Here is a 27,459-nt window from a genome sequence, read left to right as displayed (position 1 = left end):
CAAGAGGTCAAACGTCAAGAGTCACACACAGACAGAAACTGCAACAAATGTGGCTCACGAAGATCTGACAGTCAACAGACACGAAATTACAACAAAGACACAAAGAGATGCAAATTCTTCACAGATGGAAACAAGTCAGAAGACACACAAGGGTGACACAGATGAATGCAAGATTGTTGTAAAGGAATAAGGAAAAATAAAGAGACTCACAATAGACTGAAAATACATTTACTGGAGTCTGAGTTGATAAGTTCTTCTATGCAGGACAGGTGGGGAGCCTCATGCTAGCCTTTGCTTAGGAAGTGTTACCAGTGTAAGCTGATCATCCAGGTAGCGTTTGTCCACTTCATATGGATTTGAGATTTTCTAATTGAAAAAAGTCGTGTCCGACTTCATCACTGACACTGTGTTGGTTTCGAACTTTTGTGTTTAGAACGCCTGGCCTTTCCTTGAGTGAAATATTCTGAAATCAACAGAAAACACTTAGGCATTAAAAAAAGAGACCTATCCTAAGGATAAATAACGAGCTGTGACATCATGTGCATCATCATTTATTTCATTTCAAAATCCTAGCTTCCAAAACAGGTATGTGGATCAAGGAAATCATTTTGTGTACAGTTATGGTCAGCAAGGTAAGGTTAGGTACAGTGTCATCTGAGAAAGACCATGTAGAGGTGGGTCGTCTTCAATGGTGTGCTCTTAAGATGTTTTCTGGCGATCATGCTACATTCTCTCTCTCTCCCCTCTGCCTAAACGTGGTTACTTGTCCATAACGCGCCTCTGGGTTCCTGTCTTTAGGCCATGCACACACACTTAAATTTAGTCTATTGAAGTCAGCAGGGAAAATGTGTCTGCAAAGGAAGATTTGAACATACTGAATGGTGTGGTAAGTCACTGTTTGTCTTCCTTTTGTATTCAAAGGAAGCTGACATTAAGGATTAGATAACTTTAAGTTACAATCTTAATGGATATTCCCACTTCTGAGCTTAATCTGTGAGCACAAGCAGTGTGCGCCTCAGCTCCGGGACATCCGCATACATGTGGACTCAAGTTTACTACTGTCACAGTCTTGATAAAAGAAACTCAAGGCTAATCCTTTTAATGAGACTCCACTCAATACTCTAAAATGTATTGGCGTCCCTTCTCCCTTCTGTAATTATACGATTTCAATGAGGTCAACATACACGATACTTAAAAGAAACAAGAACTGTAAAAGAATATGATCAATGAAGTGTCTGAATGCAACTCGCTGGTGGAAATTTATTTCTGCAGCATTGTGACGCATTAAGTAATTCTTGTTAAACATATGTATATATATTTGATAGATATTTATATATATATACACAAACTCATGAGAAAAAAAACTTAAAAGTCTTAACTTTATTTTGTTTTGTTTTTGGAACCATAATAATGGTTTGAGACAAAAAGGGTAAATGCAAATAAAAATCAAATCGCCCCTCCCCCCCATTCAAAAGGTTTCTTTTTGTTCTTGTTGTTTTCATTGGTTGTAGTGACACTTAATTCGTCGGATTTGGACAGATCCTTTAATGACGATGGGCGAGCCAGACGTCGGTGAGGCCGTCTTTAGGCGGGCCGTCCGCCCTGTTTCTCTCGCATCCAGGTGTGGATCCTCTCCTTCAGCTCAGGCACTGCCGAAATGACAACACGCTGTGAGGAGCAGCTCAGGAAAATTCACACTCAACATCCAACAGGCGCTCAGTTAATCTGACGTTCAGCTGTCCTGAGAGGGCTCTTCTTCACCACTTGCTCCCACTAAGAGATATTAGCTGAGGTCTTTCCTCCGTGTAATTCGTTACCTGACTCCAGCATGCTCTCTGTGAGCGGCTGCCTGTTGAAGGGATCGGTGGGGGAGTTGAGCAGGTGGCGCAGGATGATGGATCTGTCCATGATGTTCCCGGAAGGCAGCATCACAGGATCAGTCATCAGCGTGTCCATCAGAGGGTCTGCGGCAACGGGGGACACATGCGCGTTTTGCAGCCATTTAAAACGGGGATACTGTGCAAACATTCTGGAACAGACTTTTATTGAGTGGTGCAATTTTTCGTTGCACTGCGGTGAAACGGACAGGTTGTTCCAACACTGTTGGTTCCTCCAATTTTATCATATTTTATTTAAAGCTGCTCAGCAGGCTACTAATTGGGTTTGCAGGATTAGTATTTGAAAGAGCTTGCATCTCGCCAGGCATTTGGTATGTGTTAGCTCACCCTTTATCTTTCTACTAAAGGGTGTGCTTTTGAACTGAAATAACATAAAAAGGCACAAAAAAAATTTTTGGTCATAAAATATAAAATCAGACAACACCTCATGAACCTGAAAAACTGAGCTGGTGAAATATCAGATCCTTCATGTATGAATACAATGTTTTATATGACTGGTGCACAAGGCAAAAACACAAAATAAACCAAATATCTAATAAATATTGATCAGCAGCATTTGATAAAGTGTGCCCTAGACTGAAATGTCACAGGGCTGCCCCGGCGAGCTTGTGTGTTACAAAAATAAAACCTGGCGTGGGAGATGTTAAACCACACAGACAGCTGATACTGGAGGCTCCTGTGCGGCACACTCCCATTAACTGTGGTGGGTTGGCTGGCATATCTGGGAATCAAAGGAGATATGCAGACCATGCTCTCCTTCCAGATTATATTAAGTCTGTGGTTATAGGATAGCTGCGCTCTAAGCTGTCTATATGGCCTATATGAGCTGCAAAATCCACTGCAAATGTCTGGAATCCAACAGCAACACAGGCTGCTGAATATACTGTCTGTCAGTGACTGACCCGGGGTCAGACCGGAGGAGATGTTTCACTCGGGGCTGAAGACTCGGTGACTTTTAAGACATGCACAAGTTGAGAATGAAAAATCACAACAAAAAATGTAGGATTTAAAGGTCCATAAGAAAAATTTCCTCTTAAAACTCCAATAATATTCTTTAACTCTTTCGTCGCGTGATAAAGAAGATAAAGTTGAGCACCACACTAAAGACTGAATAATTATGGATGAATAGATTTTTATACCCAGCAGCATTACTTCATTGATTTTACTGCCACTAAATAGCTAATAAGTTAGACTCATGAAACACACACCTTTGAACTCATCTGGAGCATCGCTGTAGTCCATCTCAGACTGTGAGTTCTTGGCGACTATTTCCTCCACCTTCTCTGATAGCAGCTTGAATTTCTCAATGGCGATGGAGGACTTGATGCCCGCCTTTCTCATCTTTGAGATAACCTCTTCAAAGAGCTCACGGCTGTATGACCTCTGCAAGAACAACAGAATACACCGACATTTTGCTTTGAATATTCTTGCAGGAAATAAAACATGTTGTTCCACAACTTTTAAAAAAATGTGTGCAGCAAGCATCAAACACAGAAACACTCTGAACATGTGAACTCATTCACAAGAAAGGGAAAAAGGAGTTGATCTTGTTTGGTGGCATACTGTTCAGTCTAACAGCGCGAGAAAACATTTGACAGCAGATACCGTTTTTACTTCTCGATCAACTCGTGAAGTATTTTGTCACATTCTGCCTTTGGCATGTGTTGTCCGACAGGAAGTGGTTATTCTTGAAGGGTGGGGTGACTTTTGACAAGCGGTTGTGTTTGTTTGGGTACAACACTGCTTTGCATTCATCAAGTACAATGGGGGATTCATGTCTTTACAGCAACAGATGATCAACCCGGATGCATGCCCGCAGCCTTCCCTCATGACAACTGTGATGCCGGAGTCAGTATGTTACTGTATGTGCAGAGGGTTAAGACTTCTTCAGAATAAAAACAGTTTATGTGGATAAAATCCGTTCTAACCTGGTCGTCTGCGATGGCTTTAGCAAAGCGGGCACAGTCTAGCTGCAGGTAGATGTCAGTGAGCTGGTCTAAGAGCTTCTTGGGCTCGAATCCATACTTCTCGGGGTTCTCAACCTTCAGGTCCCGACACTTGGGCCCGCAGAGCTGCTGCAGGTTGAAGTTCAGCATGGCAGCTAAACGAGGGCCCAGTTCCTGGAAAGAAAAACAAACAAACAAACAAATAAATATCTTACAAATACAACACATTTTCATTTTATAAAGTGTGCAGGATACACGTGTGAAAATCCAAATGTCCAGCGGGGACAGAGACACTCACAGGCCTGAGGAAAGGCTTCTGGACCTGCTTGGTGAGGATGTGGAACATTTCAACCGTTTCCGTGGCCAGGGCCAGATAGGAGCGAGACACGCGCTCATCCTGAGTCAGCTGGGACTGGCGGCTCTGCTGCTGCTCCTGGAAACGCACGAGAAATACTGCTTTGCTCTTTTCTGTAACACTTGCTTTGTGCCAGGTTTCACAGCTCAGCAGAACTGTGAGGGAAGGTGATAATATACTGCCGACCTCAAACGCCGTGACCTTCGTTACCGTTTTGTCTTTGTGACTTCAATTTCTATCTTAATCCTTTGGGGAGTTTGCAATGCAGCTCACATCTGCTTTTTTTATAACCTCAATCGGTGGTTTTACTGCTGACAGAATGCACGTAATCCATAATAGTGAATGAACACAAAGCCCTGAGACGGCGCACACTGACCCTCGGCAGCTGCTCCCACTGCTCCTTATTTTTCATCTCTTCTTGGACCTCGTGGATACGCTTCAGGGACTCGAGACTCTCGTCTAACAAGAAGGTGGTGTCGTTAATCAGCATGTTGATGTAGCGCACAAACTGCTTGCCAGAGCTGAGGATGGAGGAAGAGGAACAGACAACAAGAGGTCAGACAGGAAACCATGAGACAGCAGCGAGTCAAGCTTCAGTTGTTTAGTTCAACGTGACCAAAGCAGTTTTTCGGAGAAGAAACTCACTTGAACTCCTCCATGAAGGTGCCATGGTGCGCAATGTTCTGCCAGAGACTCTTGAAGATGGTGCTGATGTGGTAGCGTATGGTGAACTTATCATAGAACTCGCTGGTAGCACCGGTGTGCTCGACATCTGACCAGAGAGAAACATTTTTCAGCGAAAAATAAAATGATTACAAAGTTACAGTCATGAAAGAGCCCAGTTTTGATGGCGCTCACCTGTGTAAAACTTCATGAGGGCAGGGACTAGCTGTTTGACAGACAACGGGTGGTTCTCCATCATTTCTGAGAAGCGCTGAGTGCGAGGTTGTACAGCAGGGTTTGTGACGAACAGCACCTCCACCAACTTGGCGATAAGGTAGGGGTTCCTGATGTAGTTCTGACTGCAGATGAACACCACCAAGAAGGTGACGATGTCCTGGACGCACGGCTCGTATAAAACCTGGGGAGAGTACCTGGAAGAAAGCATGAAACAAAGAAATCACCACCAGGAGACATGGACGGAAAACCAGCTACTTAGGTGAAATCTAACTGTATTGAAGTGTGCATTCAATGTGTCCAGAGGCATGCTGCTTTGATGTTTAGATCTACACTTTTGATGAATTATTCATCCCCGGAAGATCATTTACAAATGTGAAAACTTACTGCACAACAAAAAGCAGGAACTCTGCCACATCTTCGATGTAGAACTCTGGTAGAGCAGCAAAGCTTTTGGGAATCTCAGGGTTCAGAGGCAGGTTGATGCTGTGAGGAGGAAAATGGAAAAACAGATTGTTGGAGACAAAAAAAAAAACCCTGCACAGCCACATTTGTTTCTTTAACGTCAATACAAACAGAAAGAAACAGCAGCCTGGTCTGTGTGTGTCTGTGTGTGTGTGTGTGTGTGTGTGTGTGTGTGTGTGTGTGTGTGTGTGTGTGTGTGTGTGTGTGTGAGGGGGGGGGGGGGGGGGGGGGGGGGGGGGGGGGGGGCTTACTTGGGGTAGGCAGGGTCCACCATGCGAAGAATGAGCTGAATGACTGTGCTGTAAAACTGCAGACATCTGCGGAGCAGGTTCTCATCCAGGAGGCCCACGTCAGCACAGGCTTTGGCTCGCACCAGTTTCTGACAGGACAAAGTCACACAACACAGGGATCAAATTCCTGACAACACGACACACTGCAGTGGTTCGGCATTCATGTTGGTGCGAGATTCAATTAATTTTATTTACATTACAATCTGTTAGGTGTATTTACTTGTCTGTAGCTTTAAGCTGGTGTTTGACTGGTTGATCAATACAGGAAAGAGAGGCCGATGGGTGCAGAGGCATTGAACTCACCTTGAGCTGGGTTTTGCAGCGTTTGAGCATCTCTCTGTGTCGACTCGCCAGTGGAGAATCTTTCCATTGGCTCTCACTGTTTTTGAGCTCTTCTACAGTCCTGAAATGTGAAACGAGACTGTTAATCCAAACACTGTGAACAAGCTATGAATCTCTGCGTAGGTGTGTGCGCCTGTGTGTGTGTGTGTACCTGTTGAGTTCACGAATAGCCCGCAATCTGCGGATGTAGCGTCGGCAACCAGGCAGGATGGACAAATGGTGGGTGTGAAGCGTCAAGAAGAAACACTCGGTGGGGAACTTGGGCTCTGTAAACTTCGTGGGGTCTTCATCTGTCAATGTTCACAAGAAAAATTCACAATCTTCATATAGAAACACGCTCACACACATTGCCACATCCATTTTTGCATTTCAATCTAAGATATTCCCATACATTTAAACTGATTTTATCAATAAGTATGTGTATGTCACAACAAGAAGGTTGAGAATCTACACATCAATATTTATATATGATCAACGTACGCATTTCAGCGAGCCAGGTCTTCAGCTCCTCCATGGTGGCTTTGAGGCGGGTCTCCTCTGCGCTGACAGCAAGGCGACATCGGGGGTGGAAAATGTAGTAGGGGTCTACCGTCTCCAGCTTGATCTTCATGCTCAGCTGTTGCAGCACCCACAGGAAGTTGAGCATGAAGCCATCTGTTGACACCAGCTTGTCATCGGTCTGGGTGAAAGGAGAAATCGTTGCTTGAATTATTTCAAAACTTCAACATGAACACACCAGCGTGCATGGGTCAATATGCAAACACAAAGGCTTTAAGAATACATGAGCATGACAAAAATGTCAATGTATGAATATAGCAGTTTAAAAGCAAGCAGAGAAATGTATACATTTATTTCAAAAGGGAGTAAATGAATTACCTGCATCTGGGCTTTTTTCACATTGTAGTTGACGAGAGCTGCCATGTAATTAAGAGCTAAGTCGCGTGTTTCTCCATTTAGCAGGATGTTGTGGAGGACTTTGAACAAATCACCCTGATGAAGACAAAAATTTAAACCCATTACACTAGACTGATGCAATGAGCAGGTACTTCAAAACAAAAGGATAAATGCAATCCTCACCCTCGCTGACTCCAGGTAGTGCTGTAAGGACTGGCTGACAACTCGCGTGTTCTCCATGGTGATTGCCGGGCCAGAGAAATACTTATCCCCTACTTTGGTCTAAAAAAATTACAAAACACAAAACAGGAGACGTTTAATTTAGTAATACTATATTTACTGTGTTGTTATTTTAATATTCCAATGATAAGACAAAGCTTTACAACACGTCAGAGGTGCAACTCACATCATCTTCAGCAAACACAGAGAGGCTGAAGAAGGCTCCCAGGTAGGACAATCTCTGGACCTCTCTGCCACAGCCAGGGCTCAGAGGTTTTGGACTCCATAGAGGCAGCGATGTTATCTGCACAGATGAGCCACAACAGACATATATTACATCTCGGGACCAACAAGAACCTATAACAACATTTTACCATACTGCATTGTGTTTTGTTGTTTATAATAATGTCATCAAAGGGAAGAATTGATCTGAAAACTGTCTGCTGATGTTAGATCAGGAAGTAATCAGCTGAAACATTTTAAACTGTTAATGCCTCGAAATACAGACCAGCCTGTTTTAGTATAGATATTTTTCTCAGCAAAAATCTCTGACAAAGTCACCATGGTGGCATGAGGAAGGTACCAAGAAACATAAAAGGAACTTTTATACAAAACTTAGAAATAATTGCAGATAAAAGTGTTTACATTGGCTTAATTATTGGAATCATAAAGAGACTGAATCAGTAACTTACCAAACTGCACACTGGGTGAGTCTTTCCGAACTTAATTTCACAAAGTTCAGCTAATGCCTGTTAAAACAAAAACAATTAACGATTAATTTCAGCTTTCTAAAGGACTTTCCACATCACACTGAAGGAGAAATATCTACTTGTTCAAAACTAAGAATTGATGCACATATGAAGTTTTTCCAGCTGACACAGGGTTAAACATGCAAAACGTGCTATGCTGCACAGCACTTCTTAATAAGGCTACAATCGCTATACTTCCACCTGTGACTCTAAAGGTCCAGCCTGCACAACATATTCTTACCATGAGAGGAAATTTAAAATTATCACTGTCAAAGGAACATTCTTTCACTGCGAGAGCGAGGCCATGGAGGATGGGAATGAAGATCTAAAACACGAGACAAAAACAAGGTCAGTGTCATGTCGGCTCACGGCGGTGCTTCTTCAGCTCATTCACACTTCAAAGTAAACATCTGCTTGAAATAATGCCACTCCGTCATTTGAGAGGATGTTTTAAAGCATCTGTGCCGTGGACAGACCACCAGTCCATCACAGTGCTCAGAATTTGTGCATATACAGATGAATTATCAGTCACTATATATTGATTGAAAAAAAAAAAAAAAAAAGGAAGCCCTAGCACATGAGGCGTTACAGTTTTTTGATCTATATCTGGTCCAGTTTCCCACCTGTCTGAACACTTCCTCCTCCTGGTGGGTGATGCGCGCCAGCTCCTGAATAAAGCCGTACGGAAGGTTCCGGCACAGCATATAAGGTACCAGCAGAGACTGCTGCAGAGGGCTCCTGCCAGGAGGGAACAGAAAGGAAGACACTTTTGGTGATGATAAATAAATAATGTGAAGGTGAAAGAGCGGTTGCCACAGAGACAGAGGAAGAAGGAACACAGCGTACACAAACAAAACGAGGAAAAAAAAAAAAGACTGTTATGGCGTGTGGTGGGCCTTTTATTCTTTACCGAGGCTGGGTCAGGGCGCCTTGCAAGACCAGGGCAACGTGGGAAATACACTGAGAGCGAATGTTACTGAGAAGCTGGCTGACATTTGGTTGGCTGCACATCTGGAAAGGAAACCAAAAAGATACATCAAAATATGCAGCCTGAACATGGCTTGATGCTCTGATACAATCCCGTCAATTTCTATTATTTTCCAGCAGGAAAATATTAAAATGAATGGCATCAAAACAAACCCTGGTTGATGTGATCTGTTCCCCTGCAGACAGTACCTTAGGAGCTTTCCTCTCCTCCATGCCAACGCTGTCAAAACGCTCAATGAGGTAGTTCAGCATCTCTGTCTCCTTGCATGTTTCAATGGTGAAGCGGTCGCTGGCTGACTCGCAGGACATCCCCCCTCCACATGCGCCGAGACTGCAGACGGGAAGATAAACAGGGGAACGGACAGAGAGTCTTATTACACCACAGAAAACACAAAACATCACGGCGTGAACGATTAAGAAGCTCAAACCCGAATCCTTGAAGGAAACACGCTGTAATACATTAGTGACAGCACTGCAGAACCTCAGGACACGAAAACAGATTACACTGAATATTCATGGGCTTGCTTTGCAGCAGATGCAGCACTTTCATCTGATAAATGCAGTAATGTGAGCACAAACTGCTGTTAGTGGTCAGTTTGAATTGAACACAAGTGGCCCTAAAGCACAACAAATCCAATTACGTAACAAAATAAACTGTTATCGAAACAGACAATGCAGGGCATCCCGAAGATCGAAGAAACAAGGTACTTCCACAGCTGCAACACTTGAAATCACAGCGCACATTTTCATACGAGTAAGGAGTGCTTTCCTTAGAGTAGATAAACAGATACTGAAAGATACCAAGCGTCCGCAACTCACACGCATGCTGTTTTAGTTGGGCTCATCGACGCTGAAATGGTATTTGTTTGACATTTTACTGTCCTCTTGGGGGTTGGGGCTCATTTCTCTGGGAAGTGTAGACGAGCTCGTCCATAAAAACCAAGTGCATGCTTTCCCACTGCAATTAAACGCTGCGTAAACAGGGGGCCCTTCTGGCCATAATTCACTGAAATTAAAGCCGGTCGACGATGCATAAAAACATATTTGAGGGGCTCAGAAAAGCCAAACTGAAATGCAAAATCAATCATGAGATAATTTGTCGAACTGTTTATAGGCTCGTTTACCACGTTGAAATCCTTCTGAGACCCCGTTCAACACTTACCTCCACGATGAGGTGCTCAATGTTGCGCTATTCAACTCTAAGTTTTATGATTAAAGCATGCCGTTACTTTCAGGCAGACAAAGTCTCCGTCGGCTTCTTTCGCTCGCCTGACCTGGTGACTCACTGTGCAGTTAGTGGGAAGCCTGCTGGGCCCTCTGAAACATGCAGAAGGCCCGTCCACGGAGCAAGCTTGCACACAAACACACACACGTTAGCACACACTGTGCAGTGGTGTACCTGGACCCAAACTGAACCTGAGCAAAATCCTCCTCCTCCTCCTTCTCTGACTCTTCATCACTGCTGTCCTGAGACATGTCAGAGAGGGCAAAAAACAGGAGCGACAAGGGGCTAACAGGATGAGAAAAACGACAACAGGATGAGGTAAAGCAGGGGAGAGACAAAGATGTTGTGCAAGTGTGCAGACACAAAAAAGAAAGAACAAAAAAAAATAGCGATAAGAATCTGAAATGACAAGCCACGGAGAGAAAAGGAAGGTAAAACAAATCAGAAAGATGAGCAGAAAAAACTACAGAGAGGAACATGCTCCTCTTGTTATTCTTCTTAAAGATTAGTCATCTCTATTTGTTTGTAGCGTTCATGAAGTGACACGACCGTTTTTCACCTCACTTTTTACTCTGACACAGCTTGTCTTTGGAAAGAAGCGTTAACCGCGTGATTCAGCTTGAAGCTTAAGAAGCCAAAGCAGCACTGACAGAACTTGTTTGTTAAATGTTGGAACAAATGTTAAAAAATTAGGCAGATTAGGAATAAGCAGCCTTAGGATAAAAACAAACCGTGTGTAGCTTTAAGGTCACTCTAAATATAGAAAACTGTTGATTTTTTTTTTCAAAGCAGATGTTTCTGCCTACTACAATTTGTCAGGAACACTTTTTAGGACTTTGAAGATAAAATTGTCATTATTGGTTTTCAAGGGTGCCCAATAATGCCATTAAAAAAATTGCTCAATCATCTGATTAATATACAGAGTATTCAATTTAAGATTGATCCGCTCATAACACTACAAAGGTCAGAGTACGGTTGAGATCAAAATCTTTAAAATTTATGACAACTAGTTCTTTATTTCTGGTCTGCTGCTGACTGCTTGCTTCCAGAGTAACAGCCGACCAGTTTCCTGTTTCATCAGCGGTATTTTCTAGTTACAGTAGATGATATAAACGGGTGAAAAACACAAATTCATGTTTGTTGCTAATGAGTTATTAGAATTTAACAGTTTTTGATGACTTTAACTGAATTTACACATAGTTGCAGAAGAAACTCTAAAATCTAGCTTTAAAACCTACCTGATTGGTGTTTATGGTGTTATTTGATTAAATATGAGATGAAAATGTCAACAGTGATTTGAATTTATAAATCTTACAAGGTTATATGACCTGGTACCTTCAAAAGAAGCTCACCAACTAAAAAGGTGCAGGCATCCTGGTGTAAATATTACCGACAAACTTGTATGGATCACAGCTCCCAACAAAAAACCTGATATGTTAACAACATGAACTGGATTTTCCAGGAATAAACTCGACATACCCACAGTTCACATAAAACTTCAATCTTTTGGATTTTAGTTGGTTAGTTTGTGCGCTACACTCCACGCTGACACGCAAATTACAAATACCTAGAAGGAGGAATCCTGGAGGCAAAGGCCGCCTGTCGGGGATTCAATCTGGGAGAAGGAGGCACCATAGTGGGGCTTGTGGCGGAGGATTGGCTGCGGGCTTGAGGTGAGCTCAAGGACAGTGACTGGGGGATAGGAGGGGCCACCGGAGCCGGGGTGTTGGGAGGAACCGAGATCCCTGAGGGGCTGGGAGAAGGTCCAGGGAAACTGAATCCTCTGTGACCTGGGCTGGACGGGGAGGGAGCCCCCCAGGAGGTAGAGATAGAATACGGCCGATAGCGCTGGGAGATGGGCATGGGGGCAGACGGAGGGTTGAGGGTGTGTCTTGAAGCGGCAGTAGCCGGGGGGCTCGGGGGAACAACAAACTGTGGGGTTGAGGGTGCGGAGGGCGGGGCGGGCGTAGTAGGGGTGGAGAGGGAAAGTGAGGTCCTCCCAGCTGCATCCAGAGTCATTGGGTGAGGACTACCACACCCGTACAGACTGTGAACAACATTGATAGGATCGTTGGAAACAGTGACAGCGAAATAAAAACAGAATAGAAATCAATGGAGGAGCATATGACGGCTCTCTTTCACGCGATACTAAAGAAAGCTATTAAGGAAACATGTCGGTAGCAGTCAACCAACATCCTTCGTCCTGCCTCTGAGAGCGAGGCGGTTCGGATACATAAAAACCAACCGAGGTACTTGCCTGGATAGAGAGCTGGCTCCAAAGGACCCCGCGCTGGGGCCCATCGGGCTGCCACCTTGACTGGAGGGCTGCACCAGCGTCAGACGATGGTCGGGCGATTTGGCTGCTGCAATTGGCTGTGAGGTGGCGGTCAAGCTGGCAAAAGGGTTGTGGACACGTGACTGGGTGGACATCATTAAGACTTCCATCAGGATCTGGCCAATGAGGTCTTTAAAGTCAGAGTATGCTGCAGGGGGAGAGAAACAACAGTCAATTCACCAGGCGGGGGGATTTGTCACGTCTCTTCACAGATGCAACGCGTTCCGGCTTTTACGACGTACCATCTTTCGGGTTCTGGTGAAACTCTGCAGCCAGTGAAGGGAGAAAGATGACATCTCTGTCCTGATCCTTCCACGATACGCGGAGGATCTTACAAATGAGCTGCAGAGCCTGCTCTTCAGAGACATCGGAGTTCGCAGAGGTTTCCTGTCGAGCAGAGAGATGGTGAGTGCTTAATCAAAAGCCACTTACAGCGCGCATCCAAACAGTATTCCTAATGATGAAACACTTGACACCCACTAACACAGGTTAGGAATCTGTGATGCATCGGAAATTGAAAGATTTCACATTAAGAAATTAACCAAAGTACAAATCACAAGACACCAACTGCATCAATAAGATGCGACGTCCTCAACAACGCTGTGACGAAAACCAACTTCAAACCTGATAAATCTTTTCGAGGATTGACGGATGCCCACTCATCCCTGTATTGTGCCACTGTGGTACTTATGCATCATACATTCCGCGCGAAAGTTAATAACATTTTAATGACACTGCCGTGCAGGGGAAACATTAACCGTGTCAACTTCTCAAAGTGAACCATTAACCATCAAACAGAGACGGGTCAGTTGACTCTGCTCCCCAAAGAGGTGAGATTAGTGGGTTGCCAGGTCAGTGTGAACACAACTTGGTTCTCTAAATAATTGTTGATGATGACTTTTTTTTAAAAACATCAATCTAGTGAAAGAAACGAAACTAAAGGCAAGAAGAGCGCTCACGGAAAGTACCTAGCTATCTTGTAAACAAACTGCTTTATGCTGACTCATTCAGAACTGGTTTGATCTTGAAATGGAATGATTAAAGTCAAGCACTACAATGATTTAAGAGACAATGGTGCCTTTCTTTGTAGGTTAGTTTACTGCAGATGTTCACCTTCTCAGTCAAGTTCCTCTTCTCCCGCCGGTCACTGTCCTCCACCTCCATGTTCTCGATCCCTGAGTCCACATCCACCTGGGACATGCTGTGGCAAAACAACAATCATTCAACAAACATCCCTGCAGTGCAAAGTCCAGCGATCCATGATGGATTCTTAGGGGAATTGTACATTTCGCACCTACTATAAAGGCCACAATCAAAAGAAGAAACAGGAAGCACAAACAGCTTGAGGAGGTTCGTACCTCTTTTCACAGGAGGCAGGGTCAATGTCCATGCTCTGCGATCGGGACAAACTCTGAGACTGAGTCTCAAGGCTGTTTGAAGGGGAGCTGGAGAGGGAGCTCACACCCTCGCTGCTCTGACTACCATATGCCACCCCTGGAAGAGCAAAAGGCCAGAATTGAACTCATCTGAACACACAAACAGCGAACGTGACACAGACGAGTCTCCACATTCTCATTGTAGTTGTGATGGAGTCTTTTTGATGTTGTTTGGAAAATTCATGTTAGAAACAGATCAAGAAGTTTTTTTTCTGCTTTTGATAAAGCTGCATTAATCTATGTGAAGTCCACACACTTTAAAGAGACTGGAAGAGGGGGAAGTACACTGAGGCAGGACTATCTTGATCCGTATCATTGCTAGCAAGTCACAGCACAGAGTGTTTACATTTATGTCAGCCTCTAAAATGAAAATAGTCAAAATAATACAGGCATTGACATCATGAGAGAGAGTGCAACAGGACTCAAATCAAAACACAATGGCATGCAAGATTGAATCAGGGTCAGTCGTTTCAAACTGTGAGTGATACACCACAAACACAACATTCCTCCTGACATATCACTAGTGCAGAGGCTTTAACCTGCCGGGTTTAGGTCAGGAATGAATTTAGAGTTCATCCTGTGCAGTTTGCATGTTGTCACAAGTGCATGTGTGAGTTTGCTTTGGACCTTTAAGTTGGATAAGGCCAGCTTAAAGGTGCAAGGAAATTGGTCCAAGCACTTTTCTTAAAAAAACAACAAAAGAAGCTCAGTGTCTGAAGATACAAACTCCAATTACTACCATAAAATAAAAACATCTGGAAAAAGATGCATGAGATATATAAATGTGCACATACAAAGCATCACTCATGTAGTAGTTATTGTCATCAAGCTATCATGACCTTGTTTAACTTGTATAATGTTCTGCTATCATGATTACAGCCATTCTTGAACTATGAACTCAACCTGACACCACACAATGCTTCCTGATTCAGCAGCCAGCTACATTTGGTGTCAGAATGATTGCCTGATGAATAAACAACAGTCTGAGAACGCAAGGCCTGAGTGTGGTGTTTTTTAAGGTAAGCATAGTGTGCCACACATTTCTAAGCCCTGACGCTGAGCTGCAGTGCAAACAGGTAGAAAGCTGATTAACACTCAGGATCTTCTGGTGGCTGAAGGGTCAGAATTAACAATCCTCTCCTGGTTGTACAACTATGAAATACTCAGCCACTCTTTAAACCAATCAAAATTGGTGCAGTAACAATGAGGAGCACAATATAAATAGGATATACAAAAGGAATAAATGGAAATAATGTGATCAGAACCAGAAGTCCAAATATTAGGTAAATCTATAAAGGACCATTTTCCCTAGAAGGTGGTAATCTACACATGACAGCAATACAAAGCCAGTACACTGTTCAGATCTATATGTGGTGAATTTTCCAGATTGCTGCTTGGATGAAAGCCTCAATTCTCCCTCTGTACAGCGTGGCTGATGCTGGCGGTCAAACAGGGACACTGATGATCCCAACAAGCTGCTCCTGTTCGTGTCAATGTTATTCAGTGTGGATGACTGAGTGTCGCTGTACAGATATCAAGGTCAATAATATAACAGACCCTATTCAACATAGTACCCAAAAAGGTAGATCATCCCTGTTGCCCCACAGAAAAGGTTTCATGGGTTCTTTGTGTAAGAGAGCTGAAATAGCTCACAGCTAAAAATACAGGTTAAAAAGAAGGGTGACAAAGGAAATATGCTTCTATTTCATTAAAAAAAAACTAAATCTACAGAGGATTTCAAACATTTCGTACCAGAAGTGCCCATGGGGGATGTGGCGGGGGTCCCGCTATGGACATTGAGCCCCAGAGATTGGGAGGCAGCTGGTGGCACAGGTTGGGGTGCGGCACCTGAGGGTCCAGGGAGGGGTCCGGGTGGGGTCTCTCTTTGTGGGGATGTCAGGGGTGTGCTGAGAGGGGTGCTGGGCTGTGACGTCTGTCCCCCTGCCAGTCGGGCCAGTCGCCTTCTGCGAATCTTAAAGGGAAATAATCCAACACGTTACAATGTTTATTCAAAGCACAAAACCTTTACAATCTGAACCACAACGAAATCCAAACTCTAGAAATGCTCATGATCAGATCGATCCAAAATGGGCTTTGTATGAAAGAGTTCGGTATAATAAAAACTGTTACATCGGCATGACTCACACCGACTGTTAAAGCAATGATCTTTGCTTACGGAGTATCACTGAGTTCAATGACAGGTCTTGATGAATTGATACAATAACCTACATAACGACCAAAGTCCGACATGAGAACGGTCACAGCCTGGTGAATTTACAACATATCCACCTCAGTAAAATGCGAGGTTTAGTCAACAGGGGCATTTGAGGGTTGCAGTGAGAGGTTCACGGGGGGACACCTCGGTGGTCGTGCAGTGGGCCCACAGCTGATTGCACAATGGTGGCTCGCTGTGTTTTTTATGCTGAGTCGTCTCGGAGGCTAATTTCTGACTGTTAGCAAAACAACGCTAGCCACTGTCGGCTTCCTCACAGTATGAATTAAATCCATACGCACAAAGTAACGTTATGTCTGGAGACATGACGCTGAAAGGTGCGTCACATGAAAATGAATCAACACACTGACGCAGAATTACGCATAAAGCTACGAAAAAAAGGTTACGCTGCTTCTGCACAGGTTGTACCGTGTCGTTAGCGGTTAGCACGAAGCTAAATGAAACAAGCGAGGCACCTACGACCCACATCCGTCCCGACTTTATTCACTTTGTTCTTCGGGCAGCAAACATTTTTTTTTTACAATAATAAAAATATGATATTGTGTAAGCGCGAAGAGAAGTTCGCTGTTAACACTTAATCTTCGATTTAGACAATGCTAACAGCCGAGCTAGCCTTTGTAGCCACTCGGTGAGTAGCAAGACCACCACGAAAGACAATGATTACAGTTGGAAACATGTAACTCCAACAAATACAATCATCGAGATGTGCCAAATGTGAGCATTTTATTCATGGTCATCTTACCTCATCTGCGCTCAATTCCTCCATCATCACAGCTAAGTTAGCCGAGCTATTTCACTTTCAATATTCCACACTGCCAGCTAGAGCCAGCCAGCTAGCCTGTATCAGAGCTAAATGTGCATAGTCTAACTCCTCCAACAAATACGTGTCAGTCCTGATTGTCTTCAAGGTAAAAACTAGGACGCCGGAGTACGGAGGGCGGCGAGATATAGCTCCTCCAGAAAGTGTTTCGTTTGCTAATTTTTTACCAAGAATGAAACAAAAAGAAAAGTAGCTAGCTATTATACGTCAAAATACAACAGCGGCCATTTTGGTTCTACAATACGTCACGTGACTGGATGGACCATTGGAAGAGAGCGAGCGAGCGAGCGCGTGTGCGTGTGCGTCGTAGACAGAGTTGCACTGTTTTACCTGTTGTGGGTGAATAACCTGCCCCACAATGTTTGAACATTATTAAAATATACTGAATAATCACTCACCAAGACACAAGGTCAGATTGATCAGTATTAAGTGTAAACTTATGGACTACTCCACTGTCAAGTAGACAGTATGACACACTTTCACAAATTATTTTGGCTTTAAATCCTGCATGTGTCGTGTGATAATGATGGAGCTGCCAGTGCCAGGAAGGATCTCTTGATACCTCAAGGAAGATGAAGTGAAAGAGGACTTGGAGAATGTTGGTGTGACAGTAGAAATGGAGGCAGACCATTGACTGTAATGGAGCAAACAAAGAAGGTGCTATACAAACAAGAGCTCAGCCTTCCCAAAGAAAACAGGAAAATCAGTCTGAGGGGTAGTAAACTGTACCATTAATAAACATGCACAAATCTGACTATTTCAAGTTTATTATAAACTGTCATCCTTGTGTGTTGTCTGGATGATGTGGATTATTACGTTTCTGAGTCAAACATGGAACGTTAAAGCTCTCAGGACCCTCTCAAGTGATCAACATTTTTAAGAGCTTAAATCAATCACAAACGTTTGTGAGAAGCACAACCTAAAGTTGTAATTGTGTCATACAAACCAAATTTATTTTTCAATATTGTTTCTATAATGAGTCCTGTCTTCATTCATTATTGACAGTTTTGGACTGAAATGTTACTGTGAGTTTTCTCCAGGTGTTCTCGTCATAAAATCATATGCCCCAGCGATGAAAGCTCATGTTATTGATCTCAATGGACAGATTATTGCCACCCAGGAAGCTGCTTGGGGGGCTGGGGGGACTTTGAACCTACATATTGACAAGTGCTTCTCTGACCTTGCAGCCCCCAGCGCTCCTTCATGTTACACGATGGTCTTGAATGAGTGTAAGTGAGTGTGTGTGTGTCTGTTTCTCTGATTGCCCTGTGGTGCAGAGATGACCGTTTACCTTGAGTGGGTTAATTTAGCAGTTAGCTCAGTTTGCTTCAACTGAACTGGTACATTTCCCATCACAACTTCTATTTTCACCTACTTTAGAACTTGACTCACATATGGACCTCTCTGTTTTCAGGATAGACTCGAACCTGTTGCTTCACTGACAGTATGAAATGATCTGACAGGACAAGCATCTCACAAAGTGCGAGAGTCCGGGGTGGATCACCTTCCATGAACTCCACAGTGTTGAAGTGGCTTGGACTCTTGTACAGCTGTGAGGATATTGATGAGTTTTCCACTCGGCGCTTGAATGTTCAGGTCACTTTTCCTATAAATACTTATGAACTATGAGAAAAAAAGATGAGGTAAGAAAGAAGTGAAAAAATAATCCAGACATCTACTTAAGATTTTTTTCTCATTCATTTTATTACACAATGTCTTACAAAACAAAATCTTTATCAAACTTCATGTTACACCAATAAGGTATCCATTTATTTACATGAATGAAAGCTGTTTATTTCTTCTAAAAGCAGATTTCAAAATATAAATTTTAACGGGAATAGATAGGGAGCTGAAGTGATGTGACAGTTTTTTCTCTGACCGGCTGAAACAACCCATAAATGTCCTCAATACTCAGCTCTTGTCTATGAAGCCAGCTTCACAGAACAATAGCAGACTGCAGCAATGAAGCGATGCCACCTACAGGTGTAAACACAACACGGCCAGACATTTTCTCCTGAGCTGCAGCAGTCACACCACATGACAGAGAAGAAACAGCACAGACTCTGTGATTCGGTGATGGATCCAGCAGGTCGTTCCTCTTCACTCGCTCACATTCTTCTTAAATACCTGCGTGCACAGCTGTCCTTCACAGTACAGCTCCTGAGGGCCGAGCAGCACACAAACACTCAGTCACAGCTTTCTCTTATGGAATGAAAATCAATGAGAACAAGCTTACACATTTTGTCAGCATGTGTATTCACACACACATAGACACACATTATATGATTATTACGCAGTCCATGCACACTTTATGCTTATCCATACACACAGACTATATTTATAGCCCAAATGTTTTCCTTCTATATTTCAAATTTATTTTTGACAATTTTCAAACAAAGATCATGTGAACGAGCCTCACATTTTAACAAATATGTTGTTTGTTCTAAAACTTTTTCATAAAATATAGATTGTGTGAATAGGCACATTTTATAATATATGTTTCCTATTTATTTTATACATTTTTTGCATAACATGAATATTCATAAACTTTTTTTGACCATTTTTAATTTCTTATTATATGTATTTTTTTTTTTTTTTTAACAATTTGATAATGAAAAAATAAAATGCCTTCACATTTTTAATTTTGGCCTTATGATTCTCAAACACCTCCTCCAGTCACAAACCCACCAGATGAAGCTTGTCGTCTTCGATCCAGTGCGTCCATCCCCGGTTCTTCTTCTCTCCAATCTGTTCACACACCAGTTTGTTCTCCTTCCACGACACCAGCGACTGCACAGATGGCAGAGAGGAAGAGGAAGAGGAGGAGAAAAAAAAATTCAGCACACACCACTATTTCAGCAGCTCAGTTAAAATGCAAATCACGATGCATTATCTTGGAGCGTGTTGATTTGAGCTGTGCCGTTCTTCCTCACCTTGACGTGTTTGCTGTCCAGGCCCTGTGTGAACTCCTCAAACTCCTGGTCCACTCTGAAGGAGACGCTGTAGTTTCGGAAAGTGCTGAGAGTTTTGATGACGAACTGGTCTCCGTGCTGCTCCACCACTTTCCTCAGCTTCAGCTTCACAGCAATCTTTCTGATGTGAGGGCCGATGCCTGCAAGAGCATTTATATTTTAGATGTGAGCCACATGAACTGAAATATTTAAAGTTCAATTTGTTTGAGTGCATGAATCATGAAAGCTTTCACCGAGGACATTGAATAAAAACTTCAAACGTTTCAGTTCATATGGAATAAATACAATGAATAAAATAAAATGAAGCGTTTCAATGACATTTTCATTTTTTTAAGGTAAACCTTTAACTGAAGGTTAAAGATCTCAAAGACTGCCTGACTCACTCTGTATAAACACATTCTCTCTGTGTGCATACCATCACCTGCACAACAGCCAAATACTTTTCTTCTTACTCCAAAGCAGCAGTGCAGATTTTCTCACACTCACAAAGCAGTGTTTGTGTTTGAGTGAACAGTAACTACACAAAATCAAGTAGTTGTTTTTTTTTTTGGTCGACCTTTTTTGTATGTTGCAAAAACATTTTTTATATCACAAAAACATGATCTCATTTAAGGAACTGATATATTTACATTGGTTTGGCAACTTAACAGACATTTATGATGTACATATGAATTACTGCAGACTTCATATGCTGTCAAATCTGAAAGTTTGGTAAAAAAAAAAATGGACTGACTTACCCAATGCAATCATGTAGCCCTCAAAGTTGACATTGCTGATGATGTCCCATGTTCCACAGAGGCTTGCAGGCATATTGATCGCCCTCTCCTTCCTTCCTCTGAGATGTGTGAGAACAATTAGTGACCCTCTGGCCTCCTGCTGCAAGACAGCCTGAGACGATCTGTTCTGAGAGACCTGATGAGAGTGTGTGTCTCTTAGCCTCATTCGCTGTCACCTGAGGGCCCTGCGAGGACGAGGGAGGCGCTGCGACTGCAGCCAGGGTGTAAACATGGGAAACAAGACATGTCAAACTGGTCCCTCCTAAAACTGGGCTTGACATGTCATGATCACCAAGTGTCAAACATGCAGGAGGAGGAAAAATATGTCGATGTGTTCGCAAGAATAAAGCTGCAATCAAATATCCAGGAAAAAAAAAAAACTAGTGACACAGATAATAAAAACCAGGACATGCAGTGAGGAGAGAAAGAAAAAGGTGCAGAGAGAATGTCCAAACATTCAGACTGCTTCTCCACTGACTGAAAAAAATAGGAGAATTTTCAGGTCACGAAAAAAAAAAAAACCCTAATCAGGGCTTCTTTCTTGCCAAGACAATAAATCTGTCATAAGTGCACAGCACTAAAAGCTTAATGAACTGTTGCATGAGTCTTGTAATTACATCCAACCACAAAAATAACTCTACTGGCAATCTGACAGACTCGCTCCACCTCTGACAGATATGTAGGTATTACCGGTACTTTGATGTAATCAGTTACTTTCACTGTGACCATGCTGCTTTCACAATAAAAGCCCTTGAGAGTGTGTAACTTGTTGTTTGGCCTGCTAGTAATGTTTGTGGAATGACAGGTTAGCTCCACTCACACTTTAAACTCCCCGATTAAATGGACATTCAAAGGTCTGCTTTTTAAATCTCATCACGACATCAATGAAACGCCTCTCACAGCGAAAATCACAGCGAGTGTTTTATTTCCAGCAACACACAAATCGAAGTTCTTCATATAACAAGCACCAAGTGATCAAAGCTGCTTTCAGGGTCTGTCTGTGGAGTTTCTGCAAAGTCTTGCTCCAGATATAAACAGGTGATGAATGAAGAGGAGTGCATTAAAAAAAAAAACGTGTTCATGCAGCAGGTAAATTCTGCTAAAGTTTCCACTTTAGCTCAGAGGTGTCAAACTCAAACTCATTGTAGTTCAAAAGCAGCATACACTCCAGTTTGATCGCAAATAACTCCAAATGTGACAGTGCAAAATGAGTACGATGTCAAAAATATCTTCAATATCTTTTTACACAACTTGAACAAGATCATGTTTTAAAAGAAAAATAAATGTAATTTCAACATGGTGCCTTTTTATTGAGTCAGAATTATTGCCCAAAAATATTGAAAATTAAAAATTAAAAATTAAAAAACCAGGTCACTGACTGACTGTACCTGAAATGCCTGCTGCTGCTTTGCAGGATTCCTGCGGCCTTCGCTAATTCACTGGCAGTAAGGTGGTAAATTCCACTGCTGCACCACCGATTTCTTGGGTGTAAGCTTCATACAACTGTGCTAAACTTCAAAAAACTGCACCATCTGAAGAGCATGAATGATAAACAGGATGTTTTTTTGGTAACATTTCCATTTTGCAAGGTCTTTCCACTGGCCAAACTGGATCCTCTGTCAGGCCAGGTTTGAAGTTCGACCCCGTCTTTGTTCTTGACTTGTTCACTCGTCATCCACACACAAAGTGGTTAGAACAGAGCGAACCTGGAAAAAAGACTCGCAAAAAACTGATGACTATTCCATGAAGTAGGCACTTATGTGAGCTTAGTAGTGTGGTTTGTTCAAAGTTACAGCACTAAGTACAGACGGCTCGCATCGCTCTATCTGCGGCTCCTCAGCTCGTGTATCTCTGCAGGGGGGCCAGAATCACGCCGGCGTTCTTCTGCTCGCTCTCTGAGCTGTACAGCTCGTGCTGCTGGATGTAGTACAGGACGCTGTCCGGCAGCAGGTATCTCACGCTGCGGCCCCGGCGCAGCGCCCGCCGCACGTGGGTGGCGGAGATCTCGTTGGTGACCCACTCAGTGACCAGGTGGATGTTCTTGCGGTGCTTCCACAGCGCGTCGGACTGGTGGACGAACTTGAGCGAGTCGCTGCCGCTGCGGGTGATGCAGACCACGCCGTAGTCGCCCACGATCTCCGCGATGTCCTCGGGCTTCCACAGGTTGGGAACGCCGAAGGACTCCAGGACGTCCGCCCCACACAGCAGCATCAGCTGAGGGTCACCTGAGGGGGTGGGGCGGGGTCAAGGGTCGGCGAGGACAGCGGCCATGTTATTCTTTTTCTGTCTTTTTCCTGATAGCGCTCAGCTCTGTTTTCTGTCTAAATCAATACTCTACAGACAAACCGATCAGTCAGGAGAAACATTGATTTCACACATCAAAGAGTGTTTACGGGTCTGTGGGAAGATCAAGGCATGAAAGAAGTGGCGTGAAGCCTTTGTAGATTCAGAGAGGGATGCACGAAGTCTGATGGTGTTTTATGAAGACAACAAGTTGGAGAAAAGATCTGAGGCGCACGCACACACACAGACACACACACACACACACACACAGGACAAGAGGTAAAAAACACTCAGAGGTGCTATATAAAAACCCCTTGTTATAAAATCCTCTTGTTTTGAAGCTTTTAATCTGAAATGGTGCTTTCATTTTTAATCCTTTAACACAGTGCTGGCATTAAGCAGATTACTGATGTAAAGGCACACACACTCCCTGAGAGACATTCGTCAAGGTTTCCTGAGGTTTATTTGTTACACGCAGATCAAGTCAAGTCAACACAAGACACTGCAAGCAAAGCCTAAATCTGAGAATAAAGGAAAAATGAAATAAAAAAAAGGTGAAACATGTAATTTAACTGTGGTGTATTGTGTATGAGGTGTGATTTGACAATGAGCCTACATGAGACTATAACCAGTAGGAACTTTTCTTAGTCTGGCAGGGAAACACTTCTGGATGGTTGGGAATGTGTTTAGGTTTGTTTTACACTTGTAAAATAAATGAAATGAACATAGTCAGGCTGAATTGGACTCCAATCATCAGGTAAAATCAGTGCCTCCATTCAGCAATCCCTTGTGCTGAACCTCAGTGATTACAGCACTGAGTCTTTCCAGATGCGTATATGCCAAAAAATAAATAAATAAATAAATAAATGCATGTCATATTATTCCTAGGGGCCAAATTACTCCTAAACACACTGTTCACACAGCTGTGATTTGCATGTTTCCACTGAAAGTCTGTGAAGAAATATTCATTCACTAAGGATGAAATAAACTAGATCAACTACATTGATCAGGACTGCAGTTCAATTTGTTGATTCATTTGAAGATCAAGCAGAATCACTGTAATCCATCATGAATGTTAAATTCTGTAACCTGAGAAAAAGACTTTACTGACAGACTTTACTGGAGCATGAAAATGTGTCACTGCATGAACTCTGCCTGTCTGACATAATGCAACCTACATATCAGAGATTCCTCTGCTCATGTCATTGACTTAATTCTTTCTTTTCAACCTCGGAGGATCATTCCAGTTTGCGCTACACCTCAGCTACTTTTACTGTCAAACTCCAAAACTCCACACCTACAAATCATCAGTTCATCAGAGTCGAGCTGAATACTGAAAAACAAGAAGAAAGTCTGCAAATACATACAGGTAAATAATATATAACTCACCTCTCTTTCTATGATGACTTGAACCCTCAAATGAGTTTTCCTCCACGCGTCTCTTTTTGGCAAACTTGACCGTGTCCACGTCGTCTTTGCTCTGCTCTGATGTAAGCAGCTCATTGTAGTGATGCCTGCACAGACACAAGCAGAGAGGACATGGCTTCAACACGTCTTCACTTCTCCTGAACGGGAAACTGGATTTGATATGTAGAAAAAAAAATAAGTAGAGCGAAGTCTTACTTCAGACTTGTACTCTACCTTTGTGTATAACGTGTCTCAGAGACATGGTGTAACTGCAGTTTCATCATTGTTTTCACAATCAGTTCCTCATCGTAACACTGTTTTTAACTCTAAACGCCTCAGTGGATCAAACTTCCAAAAGCGTTCAGTGATTCACTGCTGTTTTATGGTTTTGCCTTGTTTATTCTTCACAAATCAGAGCTTGACTACACGAAATAATAATGCAAGAAAAGTATTTACTCATGATGATTTTTTTTTTCTTTTACATGCTAGTAAATATTCTGGACAGATCTCACCTCACACAGTGTCACAAAACCTGATAAACATTTATTCTTTTAAGAGATGAATGCTTTAAATAAGGGTGGCACGATTCAGAGTTTATTACGTGACAATAAATTGAAAAAAACGTATGTTTCTTAAAGTTTTATTTTGTTTTTTTCTGTGGCTAAATGAGTAATAATGTAACATTTTATCTAAATCGGTTTAACTGTTAGGTTTGACCTGAACATGCTGTAAGTGATTTACAGTCAGGTAATTGACTAAAAACAGGGTCAAACGAAGATGAAAAGTTGGCTGAAGAACAAACGGAAGCTGGATGGCGGTAAAATTACAGTCACCAGTCACAGCTGACGGGAATTAAAGCGGGGAACAATGAAAACAATCAGCCTGTGATTACAGTCCTTAGCAGCACATGCTGAAACATCTGAGTGGGCGTGTCTTCCATTTTTTGGTCCAAACATATCATTAGTCTCTCCTCCAGAGAGCGTCGACACCGTCTCTAATTAGAAGAAAGGACTCGACTCACCGAACGACTTTACAAGTCTCCACCCACTCCGGCTGCAGGCTCTCCCAGGAGTCCACGGTGATCCAGTCCGAGGTTTCTGTGGCCAGTCTGGCCATCTCCAGGCGGTGGGAGGCTTCGATCAGGCCCTTCTTGTTATAGCCGTCGCCCACCGGAGAGATGATTCCCTTCACCACCCGGTACTGACCTGAAACACAGAGGAAGAGGAATGAATGGAAGGGATGAGAGGAGAAGAGAAGCACAGACACTGGATGAGCAACCAAACACTAAAATACAGCTTAGCTTTTGCACACAGCTCCAGAGGTTGTAGCTCCAAATTGTAGGGGTTTTTTTCTGCTCAAAGTTGGATAGGTGACATCCGAACCATCCCCGTATTCTTGAGCCGTTCTGTTTCTTTTTCCTACTTCTGCGTCATCTTTGTCTGTCGCTTTATTGTGTCTGTCTGCAAACTTACATTCGTGGGCCGTGACTGCTTCAGGAGTGTGAGGCAGGCAGACAAGAAATATGGAAAAGTAGCAGCTACTACATCTAATAACTTAACAAGCATCATACTGACATAAATGATATTACTTTTTTCAATACCGAATTTGAGGAAAATCTCAATATCATTTAAGGAAACAAGATGCCCTGCAAGAGGAAGCCCTTTCATTCCAAGTCACACAAGAGTTTTTAGTTTCTGAGGGCTTATCTGTGAAAATCCAATGAGAGAAGCCGTCTGTCTATATTTGTTTGTTTGTGATGCCACTTTTGCTTCAAGTTGTCCATTTTAAGAGCAGTCAGTGGACATCAGATGAAAATTAGCCACTTTGGGTAAACTCTGGCTCATAACAGGATGTTTTTCCTGTTTATTGATCAACATTGCCAACTTCAGTTAAAGCCACAAAACTGATTTGTAATGCCTGACTATTCACATCTTTTCCACTCACATTCTATGTAATTTGCCAGAAACAATACTATCATTCAACTGTACAGTTTGATAGGTATAAACACTTATGCCTCATCCTAAACTAGTTCCATTCTGACAATAGTGCACATCAATAATATTATTCATAGCCTAGTTTTAATCATTCTTACTAAAAAGTTTTTAAAACATGAATTGTTCATCAGTTAACACAAAATTACTACCTTATCTTCCTTGCTGTATGGAGGCATGGGGAAATACTTTCTTGAGGAGATATTAAGGAACAATCTGTGTGATGTAATTTCTTTAATAAACTTTCAACAAACTGAGAAGACATTCTTTACTTTTAGATCATTCCTTTTATTTTACCCAAAACCTGAAATGAATACGCCTATGTTTTACCATCTGGCATAGACGTTGCCAGGTCTGAGATGAAAATGAAGCATTGTAAAGGTTGGAGATGACTGGTGAACCTGTGTCTTCCAGATGATCCCGGGCCAGCTCAAACATCCTCAGGTGCATGTTGGTGATGGGGTTGAACGACCCACAGGCCAGCAGGACCACTCTGGTGGTGCTGTGGTTCTCCATGTCTCACAGCGCTGGAGGACTGTCAACACAACAACAAGCACCTTCTTAAAGCAACACCACCAAAGTAGAGTCTAGATTTGCAGCCGTGACTCACAGCTGTCACATTGCAGAAGCCTCGGTGAACTCGAAACGAAAATGAAAACATGAAACGAAAGCTGGCTGTAAGCATCATTCAGCTTCAAACATTAAAAGTAGCTTCATTTGCGACCAAGCAGCTAAACCATGAAACACGTGCAAGCAGTACACGTTCACATGAATATATACATGTATAAAAGCTAGACATAAAAGTCACGAATAACATAAAGTAATACATGTAAAGTAAAGTCAACATAGAGAAGTAATCACCTTATCTGCAGAACGAAACCCAGAGTGACAGTGCAGCTGCTTCCTGGAGCACGTACGACGTCACTTTGAAACCAACGA

At 42.7% G+C, this 27,459-nt stretch overlaps 4 protein-coding genes across 7 annotated transcripts in view; all 4 read right to left on the bottom strand.

Moving 5' to 3' along the window:
• Positions 1–535: 535 nt before the first annotated feature.
• On the bottom strand, positions 536–17,339 carry ube4b (ubiquitination factor E4B, UFD2 homolog (S. cerevisiae)). 4 transcript variants are annotated; one of them, XM_030119267.1, is made up of 29 exons: positions 17,014–17,339; positions 15,791–16,010; positions 13,961–14,096; positions 13,716–13,803; positions 12,845–12,989; positions 12,525–12,750; positions 11,835–12,314; positions 10,442–10,552; positions 9,232–9,373; positions 8,966–9,066; positions 8,679–8,793; positions 8,297–8,380; positions 7,999–8,055; positions 7,494–7,610; positions 7,271–7,369; positions 7,070–7,183; positions 6,674–6,872; positions 6,345–6,483; positions 6,155–6,254; positions 5,813–5,940; positions 5,484–5,582; positions 5,058–5,293; positions 4,845–4,971; positions 4,576–4,720; positions 4,143–4,277; positions 3,827–4,018; positions 3,107–3,281; positions 1,818–1,964; positions 536–1,649 (listed from the first exon to the last, which is right to left on the bottom strand). In XM_030119267.1, exons 1-29 carry the CDS (start codon positions 17,038–17,040, stop codon positions 1,585–1,587), a joined length of 4,149 nt encoding a protein of 1,382 aa, XP_029975127.1. In that variant the 5' UTR covers positions 17,041–17,339; the 3' UTR covers positions 536–1,584. The 4 variants fall into 4 exon arrangements, with proteins under 4 accessions (XP_029975127.1, XP_029975128.1, XP_029975129.1 ...); XM_030119268.1 differs by having other exon boundaries at positions 1,509–1,649; positions 15,887–16,010; XM_030119269.1 differs by lacking the exon at positions 10,442–10,552 and having other exon boundaries at positions 1,509–1,649; positions 17,014–17,338.
• Positions 17,340–18,324: 985 nt separating this feature from the next.
• The window catches only part of clstn1 (calsyntenin 1), a 49,314-nt gene continuing 40,179 nt past the window's right edge, over positions 18,325–27,459 (bottom strand). Inside the window, exon 20 of the mRNA XM_030119272.1 lies at positions 18,325–18,340. The gene's annotated coding sequence lies outside the window, so the exon portion shown is untranslated. The remainder of the gene's footprint in view (positions 18,341–27,459) is intronic.
• Positions 18,804–21,032, bottom strand: rbp7a (retinol binding protein 7a, cellular). Its single transcript, XM_030119280.1, has 4 exons — positions 20,801–21,032; positions 20,025–20,203; positions 19,780–19,881; positions 18,804–19,251 (listed from the first exon to the last, which is right to left on the bottom strand). The coding sequence occupies exons 1-4, from the start codon at positions 21,003–21,005 to the stop codon at positions 19,192–19,194; spliced, it is 546 nt and encodes a 181-aa protein (XP_029975140.1). The 5' UTR covers positions 21,006–21,032; the 3' UTR covers positions 18,804–19,191.
• On the bottom strand, positions 21,795–27,430 carry nmnat1 (nicotinamide nucleotide adenylyltransferase 1). The gene is made up of 5 exons (XM_030119276.1): positions 27,382–27,430; positions 26,922–27,055; positions 25,551–25,734; positions 24,512–24,636; positions 21,795–23,064 (listed from the first exon to the last, which is right to left on the bottom strand). Exons 2-5 carry the CDS (start codon positions 27,034–27,036, stop codon positions 22,676–22,678), a joined length of 813 nt encoding a protein of 270 aa, XP_029975136.1. The 5' UTR covers positions 27,037–27,055; positions 27,382–27,430; the 3' UTR covers positions 21,795–22,675.

This window comes from Salarias fasciatus, chromosome 20 (genome assembly GCF_902148845.1).
Source record: "Salarias fasciatus chromosome 20, fSalaFa1.1, whole genome shotgun sequence".
NCBI lineage: Eukaryota > Metazoa > Chordata > Actinopteri > Blenniiformes > Blenniidae > Salarias > Salarias fasciatus.
Note: the sequence above shows the minus strand (reverse complement) of the source record. Positions and strands in the feature narration are given on the sequence as shown.